Genomic DNA, 15,896 nt, shown 5'->3' on the forward strand with positions numbered 1-15,896 from the left:
CCACACAGCATCTTTGTAGGTTCTTTCTGGCCTAATACAGAGCTATTTCATAACTATTATATTTTCATAAGCTATACAGAGCTATTTCATAACTCTGATTGAGATTCAAATGGAGTTATTACAACTTTTTGAATTTGGCTATGTTTAACCAAAAATGGTAGTGATGAATTACTAATTAGTAACAGTGATCAGAAGTTAGTTACAAATATTTTTTTATAAAAATGATTTGGTATTAAATAATCTTCCAATCTATAAATAAAAACTTATGCTACAGTATCAGCTGATTCATTAAGATCTGTGCAAACACTGGTAATAATCATACTGCTTACGGCCCAACACCAGCCACAGGGTCTCCTCCTCAGACTTACAGTCCCTGGTCTTTGGGGATCACAGCGCTTTTGCTTCACAATGACAAGGATCCCCACACAGTTCCTTCAGTTCCCACAGTCTACTCAGCTCTTGTGGTGAGTACTGTGGAGAAGACAGCATTCCTGTCTCACAGGTTTTTTCACATAGCCACAGACTGTCCTGTTGAAACGAAATATAAGACAGAATAAGGAAACAATACATGTGGGTCAGACACTTCAATGTACTCTATCAAAGCTGAGCCAACTCACTGGATTTGGGGAGGGGGTGGCTTCTGATTTTGGGAAAGCACTACAGCCTCATAGCCGTGGGGCTATGAACACAGAAACTAAAGTGTAAAGATTAAAAGTCACTGAATGCCACACTACACCATAAAATGCACAATCATTACGTCGTCAGTTAAAACCATTAAGATTCTCAGAAGGGTCAGCACATGCAATTCTATAAAAAGTACAGAGGACACAAATGAACACTTTTCGTATTCCCTTTTAGAGTTGGTCACAAACAGCGGCAGCAGGGTTCTGATAGGATGTCTGCAACTCTTTGTAAATCATTTCATTTAAGTATCAAATGCTATAACAGCAAAGTCGAATTCTTCCCATCACTATGCTGTAAGAACAGACACATCCAAGACTCCTGATCTGAGTCCCAAGTTCCACACTGCTAAGCAGAGTTAACAACACATATGTGAAGAAACACACTGAATCTGAGAACACAAATTCTGGCTAAAACCAGAAGAAAAAAAAATCCCCCCCCCCCCCGCCCAATACATGGTTTCTCTGTGTAACAGCCCTAGCTGTCCTGGAACTCTAGACCAGGGCTGGCCTCAAACTCAACAGAGATCTGCCTACCTCTGTCTCCCCAGTGCTGAGATTAAAGGTGTGTGCCACCACTGCCTGATCCTGAAAATCTTTTTAAACCATGACAATTCTGATGGGCCTAGGAACTGCTGGAACTAGCATGTATCTAGAGGGTATTTGGTGATCCTTGTCTCTCAAAAATACATCTAGCATGAGGGGCTTACTAGTGGCAGCAGAGTGGGCCCCATGCCTTGGTACATGGAAGAGAGCAAAGCTTCCTATCCAAGAGGCTCTTCAGCTTCAGAAAGCCCAAGTCAGCAATGTGAAGTATTTAAAAGTGACAGTGCCCCACAGGACAGGACAAAGTGAACATCCTCTGTATTACTGTTACAGCCCAGGGTCATAATAAAGGATCTCAACACATCCACAAGCCCCATAAACAGCCTTTGGAAACTACAGGTCACAATGCTCAGATTCACTGAGAGGTCTGAGAGTGTGATGTAGCAACAGGACTTATAGGCTGAGCTGACTGGGTATGTAGTCCTGTTCCCAAGTGAGCAAGTGTGGATGTGTGGCTCTAAATGGCAGGCACTGCATGTCCTGCTCTCTGTATCTTTTATAGCCAAAGTAGAAGGTGCAAGAATCCAGAAGTCAGTACAAGTGAGGCAAAAAAGCCTGTTCCTCCTGCCCTCAAGTTTCCTACCTTCAGTTTTGGTCTTTGCATAAACACTTTTACCTCTGGCTCCTTACAAATAAAATACTAGGAAAAGTTTGCTGTCAGAGTGTCAGTTGAGAGGTCTCACTGTCATGGGCCAGAAACCCAAGTCAACAGATTCTAAACTATAAAACTATAAAGAATTTCTGATGAAATCTAAAGACCTAATTCCTTTTTGTGGATAAGGAACTTTCATTCATAGCATTTCCTTTTGATTTAAACTTAGATACCTGCTCTGAAGAATGAGGCAGAGTGTTGCAACTTTTGAGCACAGCTGGGATGCCAGAAGGCTTTCATTTCTTATATCTAGGATAGGATGCACAGTATCTAAGTTCACTTGCACACCTCCAAGAGCCCTGAAGCCAACACCCCCATACCCACTTACCTGGTGTCTTTTAGGTCCTATGGCTGCCATCCAAATGCCCATGCTGACATCTTCACCCTACTCACGATCAAATGCAAAGTTTTTAATGTTTTTGTAAAGACAAGGCCATATGTAGATTAAGCCAACCTAGATGTACAAGAGCAAGCTAGAGATGGGAGACAGACTGTGTGCTATGGATCTAAGAGCTGGGCACGCTTGGTCACTATAACCAGGTCAGGAGGAAGAAAGCTCTTCTTTATCGTCCTTCTTACAGCAAAAAATGTTTATATTCCTCCAGAGAATACACTTTACAATCAAAGACTAAAAGCAGTATAAACAGGCTCAAATATGAACAGACATCATGGTTAGAGTTTGAGAGGTGGCAGGAACACATTCCTAACCTTTAGAGAGTGATTCCTACAGAGAAAGGAAAACCACAGGGAGCTGGCTCTCCTTCAGGGACATCTCAGGACAGTGGACTGGATGAGTAATCTTGTTACCTGATAGGTCTTCAACCTTCCAGAGTTGCTTGCCAGCCAGTCAACAATATCATTGGAGATCACATACCCTGACCCACATGCAAAGGCAGGGTAGGCTGGGCTGGGGTATTCTAGCTCCTGCCACTTTCCAGTTCTGTCCACTGCCCAATTCAACCTGAAACTGAGATGTTACAAAGGTGATGGCTGGCCACATCCATCTACTACATTCTTTTGATTATTATGAAGGGATGAGCTTGTAGAGCAGGGAAAAATTCTTGCATCTAAGGAAAGGAATTATTTACCCAATGGTACTTTGTATAGATTAATTAGGTAAGCTCTCAGTTTAATGGAAGCTAAGAGAAGCTCACTCTGTGTTTCAGTACATATTCAAATGAAACCAAGCCCACCAAACCAATAATCCTGCAATGTTGCTGAAGTAGCAAAGACAATGGCTATGGGGATATGTCATATATAACTCTAACAAAACCATACAACAGCTTCTGAGGACCATGCACTTCTAAAACCACATCTTTGACTCTTGGCTAATAAGCCTGAGATTTTTCAATAGAATGACACCCCTCCCCCAAATTACTTCTGATTATAGTGACAGCAAACTAATACAAAATAGTTTAATAAGAAAGCTCACTGGACCCAGGATGTGTCCCTGGTGCAGGAAAGGACTTTGGGAGAACATTCCCCATGAAGGGATACTCCCTTAACCTTGAGGCAGGAGGGAGGGCCTAGTCTCTACTCCAAATGACTTCACAGATTTTCCTGGAAGGCATCACTCTCCCTGTGGAGTTGGGGAGGGGTGGTATGGGAAAAGGGGGTCAGAGAGTATGGGAGGGAGGGAGAGGGAACTGGGATAGATATGTAAAATAAAAAATAATTAATAAAAAAATTTTTAAAAGCTCACAACATTTTCCTTGTGGAAAAATAACTTGCATATTTCATTCTAAATTAATTACACTTAGGTACACTGAAAACCAATGGCTGTCCATGTTTCACTTACTTTCCCCACCAGAAGTTAGGCCCATCTAGATTCTTCTGAGCAATTCTATTAAACACAGCTTCTAAGTCTATATAACAGTCATCATCTGTCTTCAGCAGCAAATTGAAGCTGGTGGTTTCCACAGTCCTGATGACAGAAAAAGGGAAACGCAAGTAAGCACAACCCTAGGCATTATAGCTGTGCACCTTCAGTGTCTTGTCCTGCATCCAGAGAATACTATCACTGTAGCCATCAACTGTGGTTGGTCCTCACCTGGCCAACTGGCATGACAGAGAAGAAAGTGACTGAAGTAGAATATCCATTCTAACAAGTGCTTCCCAGTTACTCTCTATGACAGCTGCCAGACCTCCCTGTCATCTGTACCCTGCCCCATGTGTGCCTAGTTCTAAAGTCCTGGATCAAGGTATCAGACCTGAAGCTCTCACTTAGAACACCATAGAATAAGGTGTGTTATGAAACGGGCCAGGTGTGGTGGGAAGCAGAGAGGTGGAGTTCTGGGCCAGCCAAGAGATACTGAGTAAGACTGTCTCAAACATTTTTTTTTTCTTTAAATAGATACATTATGGGTTAAAACATGACTTATATCATGCAAACATATTTTTCTTTGGAACCAATTTCCAGCATTTAAATTATAATAAACAATCTCTGGAAGAACAGGAGGGTGATTTACTTCATTTCTCTAGACACCAAAAATGCATGGCCTCAAACAGGGCAAAACCAGTTCCCTACCTCAATGTCAGTCCCTGTACATCTATTCTTTTCTTTCTTTCTTTTTCTTTTTTTTTCAAATCTTCCAATCCCAGTTCCCCTTCTCTTTACTCTTCCCACACATATACACCCCACCTGTTCCTCAGAGAGGGTAAAGTTTCCCCTAGGAAGTCTACTAAGTGGCCCATCATCCACCCCACACACCCGTGTCTAGGCTGAGCAAGGTATCACTCCATATAAAATGGGCTCCACTAAGTCAGTTTGTGCATTAGTGTTAGATATGCACATCTGTTCTTAAGTATAGTCTTGTCAAAGGACCAGCCAGAACTTACTATGTTGTCCAAGTTGGCCGCTAACTCACAAAATCCACCTGCATCTGCCTCTGCCTCTGAAATGATGGGACTAAAGGTCCCATCCACCAAGCTTAGATTAGCCTTTTAAGCTACTTTTAACAGTATAACAGACATACAGTATTTGCCAATCAAAAATAAGCGTTTGTTATAAAGACATTTAGATCATTGGTGATTCTACTCAGGAAATAAAGCCAAATAATTAAGCACTGATTTAAAATGTGGGAGGTACAATTAGTTATCTCCTACTAGAAAAACAATGTCCTCCCTTCTATCCCTAATATTTCCCTCCCTCCACACAAAGCATGCTGAAAAGCAGAGGGTGAAGGATGATGTGGGCTATGAGGAGGCAGACCTGAAAACAGCCTTGATGAGGTGAGGAAGTGAGGGAGAGAAGCAGAAAACAATGGGAGAAGTATGTTAAGGAACAGGGGAGGGAGAACAAAAGGATGCTAGAAAGTCTACTGGCCCTATCCCATCTAAGTCCTGACTTCCCTCCTGGAGCTCCTCATGCTGGCCTCATCTATACTTGGAACTCTGAGGGACAGGCTCTTTTTTTTTTTTTTGGTTTGCTAGCAGGGTTTCTCTGTGTAGCTCTGGAACTTGATAATAAACCAGGCTGGCCTCAAACTCAAAAGATCCATCTGCCTTTGCCTCCTAAGTGCTGGGATTAAAGGTGCACCACCACCACCCATCTGTGACAGGCTCCTAATACATTGCTGTCTAAATGCAATCCTGGTATTCCACCCACAGATGATTCCAAAATGACAACAATAATTAGCCCCAGTCTATAGATCATGACTCTAACAAAACATATCCACAGTGCCCTTGTGAACTTCCCACCTGAGAAGGAAGTGCAGAAAGAGATCTGGTAGGCCTTTCCAAGAAATAAGCCTTTGACAAGGATTCAAAAGATAAGGCAAACTCCCAAGTTATAAACTCCCAGGTCAGGCACGAGCGAGACAGACAGGGAGTTAGAACCTCAGTCCTGTGAGAGCAAGGTACACTGAAGCAAGTCAGCACAGCCACAAGTAACACCACCAACTTTGCATGTTAAAAACAAACTATCACAAATGTAGAACACAACCAAGATCTAAAAAAAAAAAAAATCACTGGAAGTCTACAAGTTAGGAGAACTAATTTCATTAAGTATCTACAAAAGTTTGTAAACCAGGAGTATTTGTTGGTTTTCAGAACCTTGCTATGTTGTGAAAGCTGGCCTTAAACTTCTACACAGACTCAAAGGAGACTTCTATCTCAGCCATTGTGCAGCTGGGACAAAATTCATGTACCACTGCATCTATCCCAATGCAAGGAGTTTGGAAGTTGATGGAATAGAGACTGGATATTTAAAGGTGGATATTTAGTTGAGCAGAATTCAGATTAGTACCTTAGTGTGACTGGAATTGGAATTGGAGTGGATACGTAAGAACAAAACTAAAAAAGGACCATTTCCACACTCACTAATTTCACCCAATGCTAGGTGAGACACAGTGTGTAGGAATGACTCCAAAGGAATTAATTTTTGTTTTGTTGGTTTTGACCACTTAATGCCATTCACACTGTGGATCTATCTGATCATCCAAATAAGAAAGCACAGCACATTAGATGTCTTTAAAAGGATCTAGGAGGTGCTGAAGAGTTGGTTCAGAAGTCAGGACTAAGTATTGCTCTTCCAGAAGACCCACCCATTTGGTTCCTGGTACCCACATAGGGTACTAATAAACTAAGTTCCAGAGATACCTTCTGGCCTCCAAAGGTACACACATTCACAAAGCAGACATATAGACACACACACACACACAAGTAATTTTTTAAAAACCTTAAAATTAAAAAGATACTGTTTTTAAAGGATCTGTGATATATTAGGTCATACACCCCAGATGACTAGTCTTTTGAATTTTGAAATCTCAATGGTTTAATGTTTCTACATCAAAACAACAACAAAGCAACTTTTAGCTGCCCAACATCTGCACAACCTACCATCTATAGAAGTTCAGTAATTTTGAAGGAACATTCCGGTAAGTGTCCACAACATCTACAAAGACAATGTCATCAAAGACGCTGCTCTCCTCCTGCAGTAAGGCATCTTCCACTCGCAGATCCCGTATGTGGTCTGAAAGTCTCTGGGGCCTCGAATGAAGGCTTTGTAACAGTGCATCTCCTTCTAAAAAGGAAAAGCTGACTGCTAGAGAAAAAACACTGCTGTGGAGCACACATTCATTAGGATCTTCAGGTGGTACAGAGTTATATAGCTCAGTGAAGTCTACTTGTGATAGGACATTAGAGATATTATCTTACGTGGGCACCACAATGTTCTCTGCAGCACTGTTAGCTATGCTGGGAAACAACAAAACTGGAACCAACAGAAAGAGTCTAGCTATGCTTTACTTGAATAACAGGATGCAGTACCTTAAAAAGTAAGCTTTGGGGCTTTGTTTTGGAGACAGGGTGTTGCAACATAGCCCAAGATGGCTTTGAAGTCACAGTTTTCCTACAGTCTCATAAGTGTCAGCATATCAGGCATATAGCTTTGTACCCAGCTCAATAGGGAACTTTTAACTTGAAAAGATGACCTTTTGCAGCATATTATAAAACAAGGTTAGTTACACCGAGTTTGCTTTTGCATTAGTCAACTTACCCTGAACAGTGTAGATAAAGCCACCTGCAACTCCCTCCACGCCTTCCATGAATTCATGAGGCAGTGTCCCTTCCCCAGCCTGAAAGGGATGAGAACAGAAATACTCAGGCATTTCAGGACTAACAGTGAATGTATTACAATGCAGAGCTGAATCAGCAGATACCCAAGGTGTCTGCCCTACAGAAGGTACTGAAGCCATGGATTTTTATTCATTCTTTTTACTTTCTTTTTTTTTTTTTTTTTTTTTTGGGGGGGGGGGATGTCCAAGACAATTGTTTTGTCTATGTTTGGCTGTCCTCAAACTCACAGAGATATGCCTGCCTCTGCTTCCTGAGTGCTATGGTAATGGTATGTTCCATTACCATCTGGCCTACTTTGTTTATTTTTACTTTATGTGCATAGATATTTTGTATGCATGTATGTCTGTTCAACACCTGAACCTGAATGCTATTGGAGGTCAGAGAGAGCATTAGACCATAAGGCCAGAACCACTATGTGGGTGCTGGGAAGCCAGTGCAGGTCCCTGGAGTAGTGTGGTAGATTGAGTTAAGAATGCCCCCCTGCTATGGACTCACATATTTGAATATTTGGTTCCCAGTTGGTGGGACTGTTTGTAAAGGGTTAGGAGGTGTGGACTTGCTGGAGGAGGAGATGTAATACTGTGGTGGGCTTTGAAGTTTCAAAAAGCCATTTCCAGTTAGCTCTTTGCCCCTAGCTTATAGATCAAGATGCAAGCTCCAAACTACTGTTTCAATACCAAGCCAGCCTGCCTGCCCTCTGCTAGGCTCCACACCATAGTGGTCATGAACTCTGACCACTTGGAACCATGAGCCTTTCTTTTATAAGATGCCTTGGTCTTGCCTTATCACAGCAAAAAGAAAAATAATGAAGATAAGCAGCCAGCACTCTTAACCACTAAGTCACCTTTCTAGCCCTTATGCCATGGATTTAAAGCATCAAGATGATTCTGTCTCAGTGCTCAAAATTCCAACTTAGACATAAGTAAATGTTCCTATAGTTATAACCACAATAGTATAAAACTCAGTTACATCTAACTTTATCACTTTAAAAACATTAAAGAATTAGCACTTTTTTTCCTCACAAAAATCCTCATGAATTTGGCAAGCTCTTAGTGCATCTTAGGACCATGCAGAGAAAAACCTCTTTAAATCTCCATCTGTTCCCAGCTGGGCAAGGTAGTGTATGCCTTTAATCCCAGCACTTGAGAGGCAGAGACAAGTGGATATGAGTTCAAAGCCAACCTGATCTATAGGAGTTCCAGGATAGCTAGGGTACACATAGAAACCCTGTATCAGAAACCAGGCAAACAAACAAAAAACATCATCTGTTCCCAACAAAATCAGATGGAGACTAAGTTCCTACTGCTTTGGAAGACCTAGAACTTAACTGTCAACAACAATTCTGCCTCTTAAGGTTAGAGGCGCTTTTCATCAGTATGTTGTACTCCAACATGTCTGCCTTCCAGAACTCTCCCCTAGCTGTGAGGCCTGAAGCTAACTGCCAAAAGCAATCAGTCCTCAGTACTTCCACTGCACTCCTCTTGTCAGAAAGAATACTGTCTCTTTAAGCAGATCTCAGTAAAGAAGGACTGTACACAGCACCACTTTAAGGACACTAAAGAGTATTCTGAGGTCACTGTGGATAACATGTTTTCAATTTAAAATACAGTTTGTAGCTGATTTAAACTCTGTAATTGTGGCATACTTTTTTGTTTAAACTGCAGTACTTTATTTTGATTTGTTTAGAATGTAACTAATATTCTAATATTCATTGTGCTCTTGTTTGATTCTGTTGTTGTGATAAACATTCCAACCAAAAGCAACTTCTAAGAGGAAAGTGTGTATTGGCTTATCCTTTGAGGTCACGTCCATCACTGAGGACAGTTCATGGCAGGCACTAAAGCATGCACTTAGAGGCAGGCCTGCTAACTCATCCATGCAGCAGACTTGATGAAATCTCTTCCACTAAGGGGCTTGCCACATCCCCCTTTCCTCTTCGGTTGGCTGAATAAGCTGTCTCTCACCCTCCACAGCTAGTTTTCCTCCAACCAAAGCAGATCATTTGTCTTTAGATTTTAACTAAATCTTCAACTCAGAAGGAAACTTATTTCCTTAGGATAACAAATCAAAGACTATAGAATTTTGGCATATGCTAGGTATCTTTAAGTTTCACAAATAGTTAAGTGGTAATATATTAAAGGCACTTGTCCTGAAAATAATAAAAGAAAAAATTATGATTCCTCCCATAAAGTTGTCTATCTTAAATAATGGATAATATACTGTACATGGCCTACAAGGCTGAGGGTATAATTACATGTGACTTTGTGGGTCCATTTATTTAACATATTTCCTTTTCTTTTAAACACTTTAAAATTACATTTACTTATTTGTGAGTGTGTCTATTGAATTGAGACTATCAGGCTCAGCATACTGCCTGTCACTTTCTCCCTGACTTTAGATGTGATGGAATAACGTGTCTGCCTTTCAGTGGGTATACAAGAAATGCTTTCTGAATATGTAACAAATCACATGACACTCATTTTAAAACCAGGAATTATTTCATGTAAGCAGGGCTAACATTCAAGAGATTATTGAACTTCTGCATTTAAATGTCAAGTGTCTTCCTGTTCATTGGACCAAGTACCAAGGGGGATTGGGAAGTTGTTAGTAACACCACCACAACACAACTTGCTTATTAAGTCTGTCTATACCTTTGTTATGCTATGTTTGAGAAATTTACCTAACTTAGATTTGCTTTAAATCTGAGGATAATTTGACTAAATGAGAAATATAGTGAGAAATTCCAGAGGTTGCTTCAAAATAAAACAAAAGCAAGTATTCTCTTGCTTTCTCTTTTTAAAGACAGCATGATGCTATGCTGCCCAGGCAGACCCTGATTGCTAAAGCAATCTTCCAGCTTTTGCTTGACAAGGAGCTCTGGGACTCCAGGCACAGGACATTGTGCTCAGCTCTATATTTTGGTATTTTTAACCATTTTGCTATCAAGGTAAGATAGCCACCTATGGGAGAAGTGTTTCTTTTCTTCCCTTCTTATTCTATAGCTAGCTGATCTCAAGTTTAGAACAATCCTGCTATTTCAGTGTCCTGAGTGCTGAGAACACAGTATAAACTACTACACTCAGCTATGAACAAATGTTTCCAAAAATCTCAATAAAAAAAATTGTTAAGAAATACAATACCATACTTTAAAATGTACCAATCTTAAGGCAAAATTACATTACCATTAATATTGGAGTTACAACACCATGCAGCTGCTCATCCTCACTACAGTGAAGTGATTAAGCAACACTTTCTACTATGTATATTCAAAACCACTGTCCGACACTGCCTGGGATAAAAACGAATTCTACAGTTTTTATGTACATAAGACAGTTAATGTTTCTAACCAACCCAAACAAAGAAAGGACAGCTTACTGTAATGACTCTGAGAACACCCCCTCCATCATTCACTGTCAGTCTGTGTAGGTTTCTGGACACGAGGCCATGGAGATCTTGGCTTTCCCACACGATTGTACCTTCAAAGCTCTTTGGGGGAATAATGACAGAGGATCAATTTGTTTATTCTTGCCATTTAGGTTATCAGTAAATATGTAAAACTTTAGAGAAAATAATGTCATTTCCCCATCCCCTGAAATGCATCAGTTAAAATTTTAAGCCACAACCTGAACATTTCTTTATTAGCATGGTAGTGTATGTCCTCAATTATTTCTTCTGGACACATCAAAGTTCATGGTGTTTACAGATGCTTCCTGCCAGTTCCTGCTGTATCAATTTTCTAATGTTGCTACAACTTTTAGAGCTGTCCTTTCTAACATGGGTATAACATGCCACTTGGCTGACACCTGATTTACTTGCTGACCAAATAGCTACTGTAACAATGGAATATTTTGGTATAAATGTCTCTTTCCCATAATACTTCATTTAAAATAAATTCCCAGAAATTACTGGGAAAAGCAAGGTGTGTCTATGTATTTATTTGGTACAAACTATCAAATTGCTTTTGAATAGTCATTTTTATAAATTTATAAGGTCATTAGCAAAGTTTGAGAATGCCAACTGCATTTTGCTCGCTACTATAAAATTTAGGGGGAAAAAAAAAGCTCAAGTTATTGTGGTAGTTTTTTTTTTTAATATTTACCAAGCTATGGTCTATACATTGAATATTAGAAATTTAAACAGAATAACCCTTATCTTTAAATGCTACCAACATGTGGCCACAAAACAAAACAACAACAATAACAACAACACATTTTGGCAAGAATTGGGGTAGGTATTATGCAGAAAGAACTTCAAATTACCACAAAAGCATAAAGTTTGGGTCAGAAAAGTGGGGAGAAACAGCACAACACCATCAGAATCATAAACATTTCACAGACTGTAGCACCAGGCTAAAGAGAGGAGAGATCTAAGGTAGACCAGATGCTTCTCTGCCACCATGGTACTATGAAGCCTGGCCTTTGCTTGGAAGTGGGGAAGACTGTCAGGGGAAGATTGGAGGTTGTCAGTAGAGTAGCAGAGACTGGTAGGAAGAGAAGAACTAGCTGCCATGCAGTCCTGGTGAGACTACTGAACAACACAGAGATTCCCAGGGAACTGCCTGTGGGTTAACTATAATTCTTCTTTTATAGATGAGGAAATCATGTTCCAATCACTGAGAAGTGATTAAGAGTAAAGTTTTAAGTAGTGACCTTTACACCCTCCAACAATCTGTCACTGACCATGGCATTAAAAAAAAACAATCACCAAAGAATCTTGCCAATGCAGCAATATGTACAGGAGAAAGATTTAGGTATAGACTACCTAGTCACATCCCTCCTGGATGAAACATCACTTCAAAATACTCATTTTTTATTGCTATGATCAAGTTCATTGCCAAAAATTAAGTACTATTATTTCACCTTGACATTCCAGGTCAGAGGTAAGGGTCATTCAGGTCACTCTTATGAGTCACTACCATAAAAGATGGATAAACTGACAATGGTCCACAGTGTCAATCAGTGGGAATCTGATCACTGCTGTGTGCTGGATGAGATGGCCTGGGTCAGTCACACATCCATCTCCCAACAAAAACAGTCTTTTTTTCTTTCTTCTAATTCTCTAACATCAGAAAAATGTGAAAGATATGAGAACACCTGAGAATTAGAATGGACAGAACTTGGGTCTAAGACCAAAGGACAAAGCCCTTGATTCTGGTTTAGGTGGTTTAAGAAAATCCTAGACCCACAAATGAAAGTATAGGCAATGAGAATGGTTGGAAGACAACACCATTTCAATATCCAGAATCAGCAGGCATATCTGGAGTTCACTAGAGACGTTTGGGCAATAATGGATGAAATGGTCTAGGTATGCTGAGTAAAATAAAGCAGGTGGTCAAGAGTCAAGCAGGAGATATGGAGCCACACCAAAAGGAAAGGCCTCTGTGAAAACTATACCTTGAACCTACAAACAGAAAAGTATGGAAACCATTCTCTATTCAATCCAATCAAATAACTTTTGGTATCTGGCTTGCTCTTTGCCAGTAGCTCTTCCTGGCACCCAAATCCATTTAGCATAATAAGTGGGCCATGACATAATTGTCAACAAGGTTCATCACTAGAGAAATCCACTGTGCAAGAGTCCTTGACTTTCTCTGAAGCTGTATATAAGGAAGGCAGCAGCGAGCACACTCCCTGTCCTGATCTAGGCCACAGCTGATAGTTGTATCTCACACCTCCTCTCCCACACCTTTCAATTTTCTGTTTTAGGTTTCATAAAACCAGGAAACTCTTACAACCCAAAACAACTTATAGCAACCCTGTTTGAAGTTCATAAAACTACTATGACTCGGGGAAAAAAATCATTGTTATAGTCTGGGAAAATAGTAAGTTAGTACAAACCCTTCTACATGGTAATTCTTCTATGTTTTAGTTCTAATTTCTCATCCATTATAACACAGTAGTTAAAGCATATAAACAATAGGAACTTCTTGTGGACTGGAATAATGACTACAGACTCATTTTTCACAAAAATGTAATTGTAAGTGTCCACCAAGCTTATAGTAATGTGCCCAGGGATTCAGCTGAATGACAAGTCGGCTTTCTACTGAAAGCAGTTTTAGGTTCCAACTGCATTTATTAAGAAAAATATACAATTAGAGAAATACAGCTATTTTATAATAAACACATAGTAGTTTCACTTAAACTTGTGGCTCTCATGGAGTTTACACTTCAGTGGGCAGGCCACAGGATGAACACTTTACAAAAGAACACAGTGTGACAAGCCATACTGATGTGATACTCCAGATAGTGTGACAGTAATGAGGTGATATCATCTATTCCTCACAGATGGATTACCACAAGGGTGACTCTCACTTAGGTTTGATATAGGGGGAAAAAAATCCATGTAACACCAGACACATTTCAACAAAGTAAAAGCTACATATGGTAGAAACTTAATTTCTAGATTTCTAAAGGTTTATCATTTTCTTTTTATAAAGCTAATATGCATTTATTATAGACTTTTAGAAAATATGTAAGACAGGCAAAGATCTCTGAGTTCTAGGCCATCCTGGTCTACAGATCAAGTTCCAGGACAGCCAGGGCTACACCCCTATCTTGAAAAACAAAACTATAAACATGTATATATGTGCATGTATGTGTGTGTGTGTGTGTGTATATGTGTGTGTGTGTATAAAAATCCCATATTCTCCCACATAGTCACCAATAAAGTTTTACTTTTCTCATATTTTTCAAAAGCAACGAAATACCTACCATATTTACCTTAAAGCTAAAAAGGAAGTAAGGTTTGTAGTGAGGTAGTCCTTCTGTAGCACTGACCACGCCCATTGGGGGGGGGGGGTCGGAGGGGGCCAGGAAGGCTCTCTTTCTGGCGTGACTCGGACAGGAGAGGATCGGGGTGAATTTCCTGGTGTTCATCTGTCTAGGTTGTAAGTTATTTCTCCCTGAATAAACATCTATTCGGCCTATTTGTTTATCCTGACCCTTATTTACCGGAAGTAAGGTTCTTAGGAATGACAACATTAATACCTTCTTTCAGGCCATGCATGGTGGCACATGCCTGCAGAGGCAGACAGAACACCCAAGGGATGTCAACCAGCCTACACAGTGGGTTCCTGGGTAGCCAAGACTATACAGGGAGACCCTGTATCAAAACAACAAAAGCAACCAAACAACTTCAGGTACAGACAATTGATTGCTTTTGTGTGAGGGAGAATCAGTGTTTTCTTTAAGGGTTAAGTCACTGGTTGGTAGGTTGAATATGTGCCAGTGGATGACCCCACACTCAAGTATATGGGCTGCACAAACTAGACCTTATGGCTTATCTAGAAAATGAAAAAAAAAAAAAAAAAAAAAAAAAGAGAGAGAGAGAGAGAGACTTGAATTTGGGTGATAAGGTGAGGGTGCATTCATGGAGGAGTTTGTGGGAGGGGTGAATATGATCAAAGTAAATTGAATAAATTATTAAAGTAGTAATAAAGTATTTTTTTCATTGTAAAATGTAAGCCAGACTAAGTAGTGTTCTTTTGCTTTTGCTGGCGCAGACAGGGCTTGTTACATTTTTTTCGATTATTCTTTGACAAAAACAATAAATCATCAAAGATCCTCTAACCATTGGCACCCCTATCCCTGAACTAAATTTTTATTCTGAAAAACTATAAACCTACAAAGAAGCTAGAATCACTATCTGAATGCCTGGTCTCCCTAGCAGTTCACACTTCAACAGCTATGTCCTCTCCATGCACTTCCTTGCTGTCTGTATTCTAAAGAGAAATGCAGATGCAGTGACATAGCACTTCTCAAGAGCAATGGCATTCTGAGGAAAGGATGTGTTTTACAGACCAAGAAAAAAAGCTTCTTTCTATAAGGGTGATCAAAAGTAGGGGACAGACTCTAGAGACCTGTGATGAGCCGCAGCATTAAAACTTGCTTTCCTCCTTTTGACCTTACTCCCAGAGACTCCTCCCCTCAAGAAGCTTCTCAAGCTCAAACCCTGGACATTTTGAATACCCACACCCCAATGCTATAAACCAGAGTTCCAGGCATTGCTAAGTATCCTCTGGTGAGCAAGTGGATAACTCATGGGGAACTTAAGCAGTATATAGAAATGATGGTGCAGTAATCTATAGATTGCTTGCCATGTGGGAGCACATTTTAAGTGTAGATGTAAAATCAGTCATTCCCTAAAAAGATCTCAGGACCAGCTAGTGCAGCATCTCTACTTCAAGGGAGACACTGCCATAGAAAAGACAAGTATCTCTTACTAGATTCCTATGATATAGAATTAACATATTCTCTTAGTTGGGGTTACTACTGCTATGATGCAATACCATGACCAAAGCAAGTTGGGGAGGAGTGGGTTTAACTGTCTTACAATTCTATATTGCTGTTCATCATCAAAGGAAATCAGGATAGGATCTCACA

General features: G+C 40.1%; 1 protein-coding gene across 1 annotated transcript in view; it reads right to left on the minus strand.

Annotated features, from left to right (window-relative positions):
* Nucleotides 1-218: 218 nt before the first annotated feature.
* B3galnt2 (beta-1,3-N-acetylgalactosaminyltransferase 2) overlaps nucleotides 219-15,896 on the minus strand; it is a 36,454-nt gene continuing 20,776 nt past the window's right edge. Inside the window, exons 6-12 of the mRNA XM_051194735.1 lie at nucleotides 10,891-11,001; nucleotides 7,436-7,514; nucleotides 6,778-6,961; nucleotides 3,737-3,862; nucleotides 2,746-2,905; nucleotides 2,267-2,323; nucleotides 219-528 (exon numbers count right to left, since the gene is read on the minus strand). Coding sequence (XP_051050692.1) covers nucleotides 388-528; nucleotides 2,267-2,323; nucleotides 2,746-2,905; nucleotides 3,737-3,862; nucleotides 6,778-6,961; nucleotides 7,436-7,514; nucleotides 10,891-11,001 — 858 coding nt within the window. The 3' untranslated portion in view covers nucleotides 219-387. The remainder of the gene's footprint in view (nucleotides 529-2,266; nucleotides 2,324-2,745; nucleotides 2,906-3,736; nucleotides 3,863-6,777; nucleotides 6,962-7,435; nucleotides 7,515-10,890; nucleotides 11,002-15,896) is intronic.

This window comes from Phodopus roborovskii, unplaced genomic scaffold, assembly GCF_943737965.1.
Source record: "Phodopus roborovskii unplaced genomic scaffold, PHOROB, whole genome shotgun sequence".
Taxonomy (NCBI): domain Eukaryota; kingdom Metazoa; phylum Chordata; class Mammalia; order Rodentia; family Cricetidae; genus Phodopus; species Phodopus roborovskii.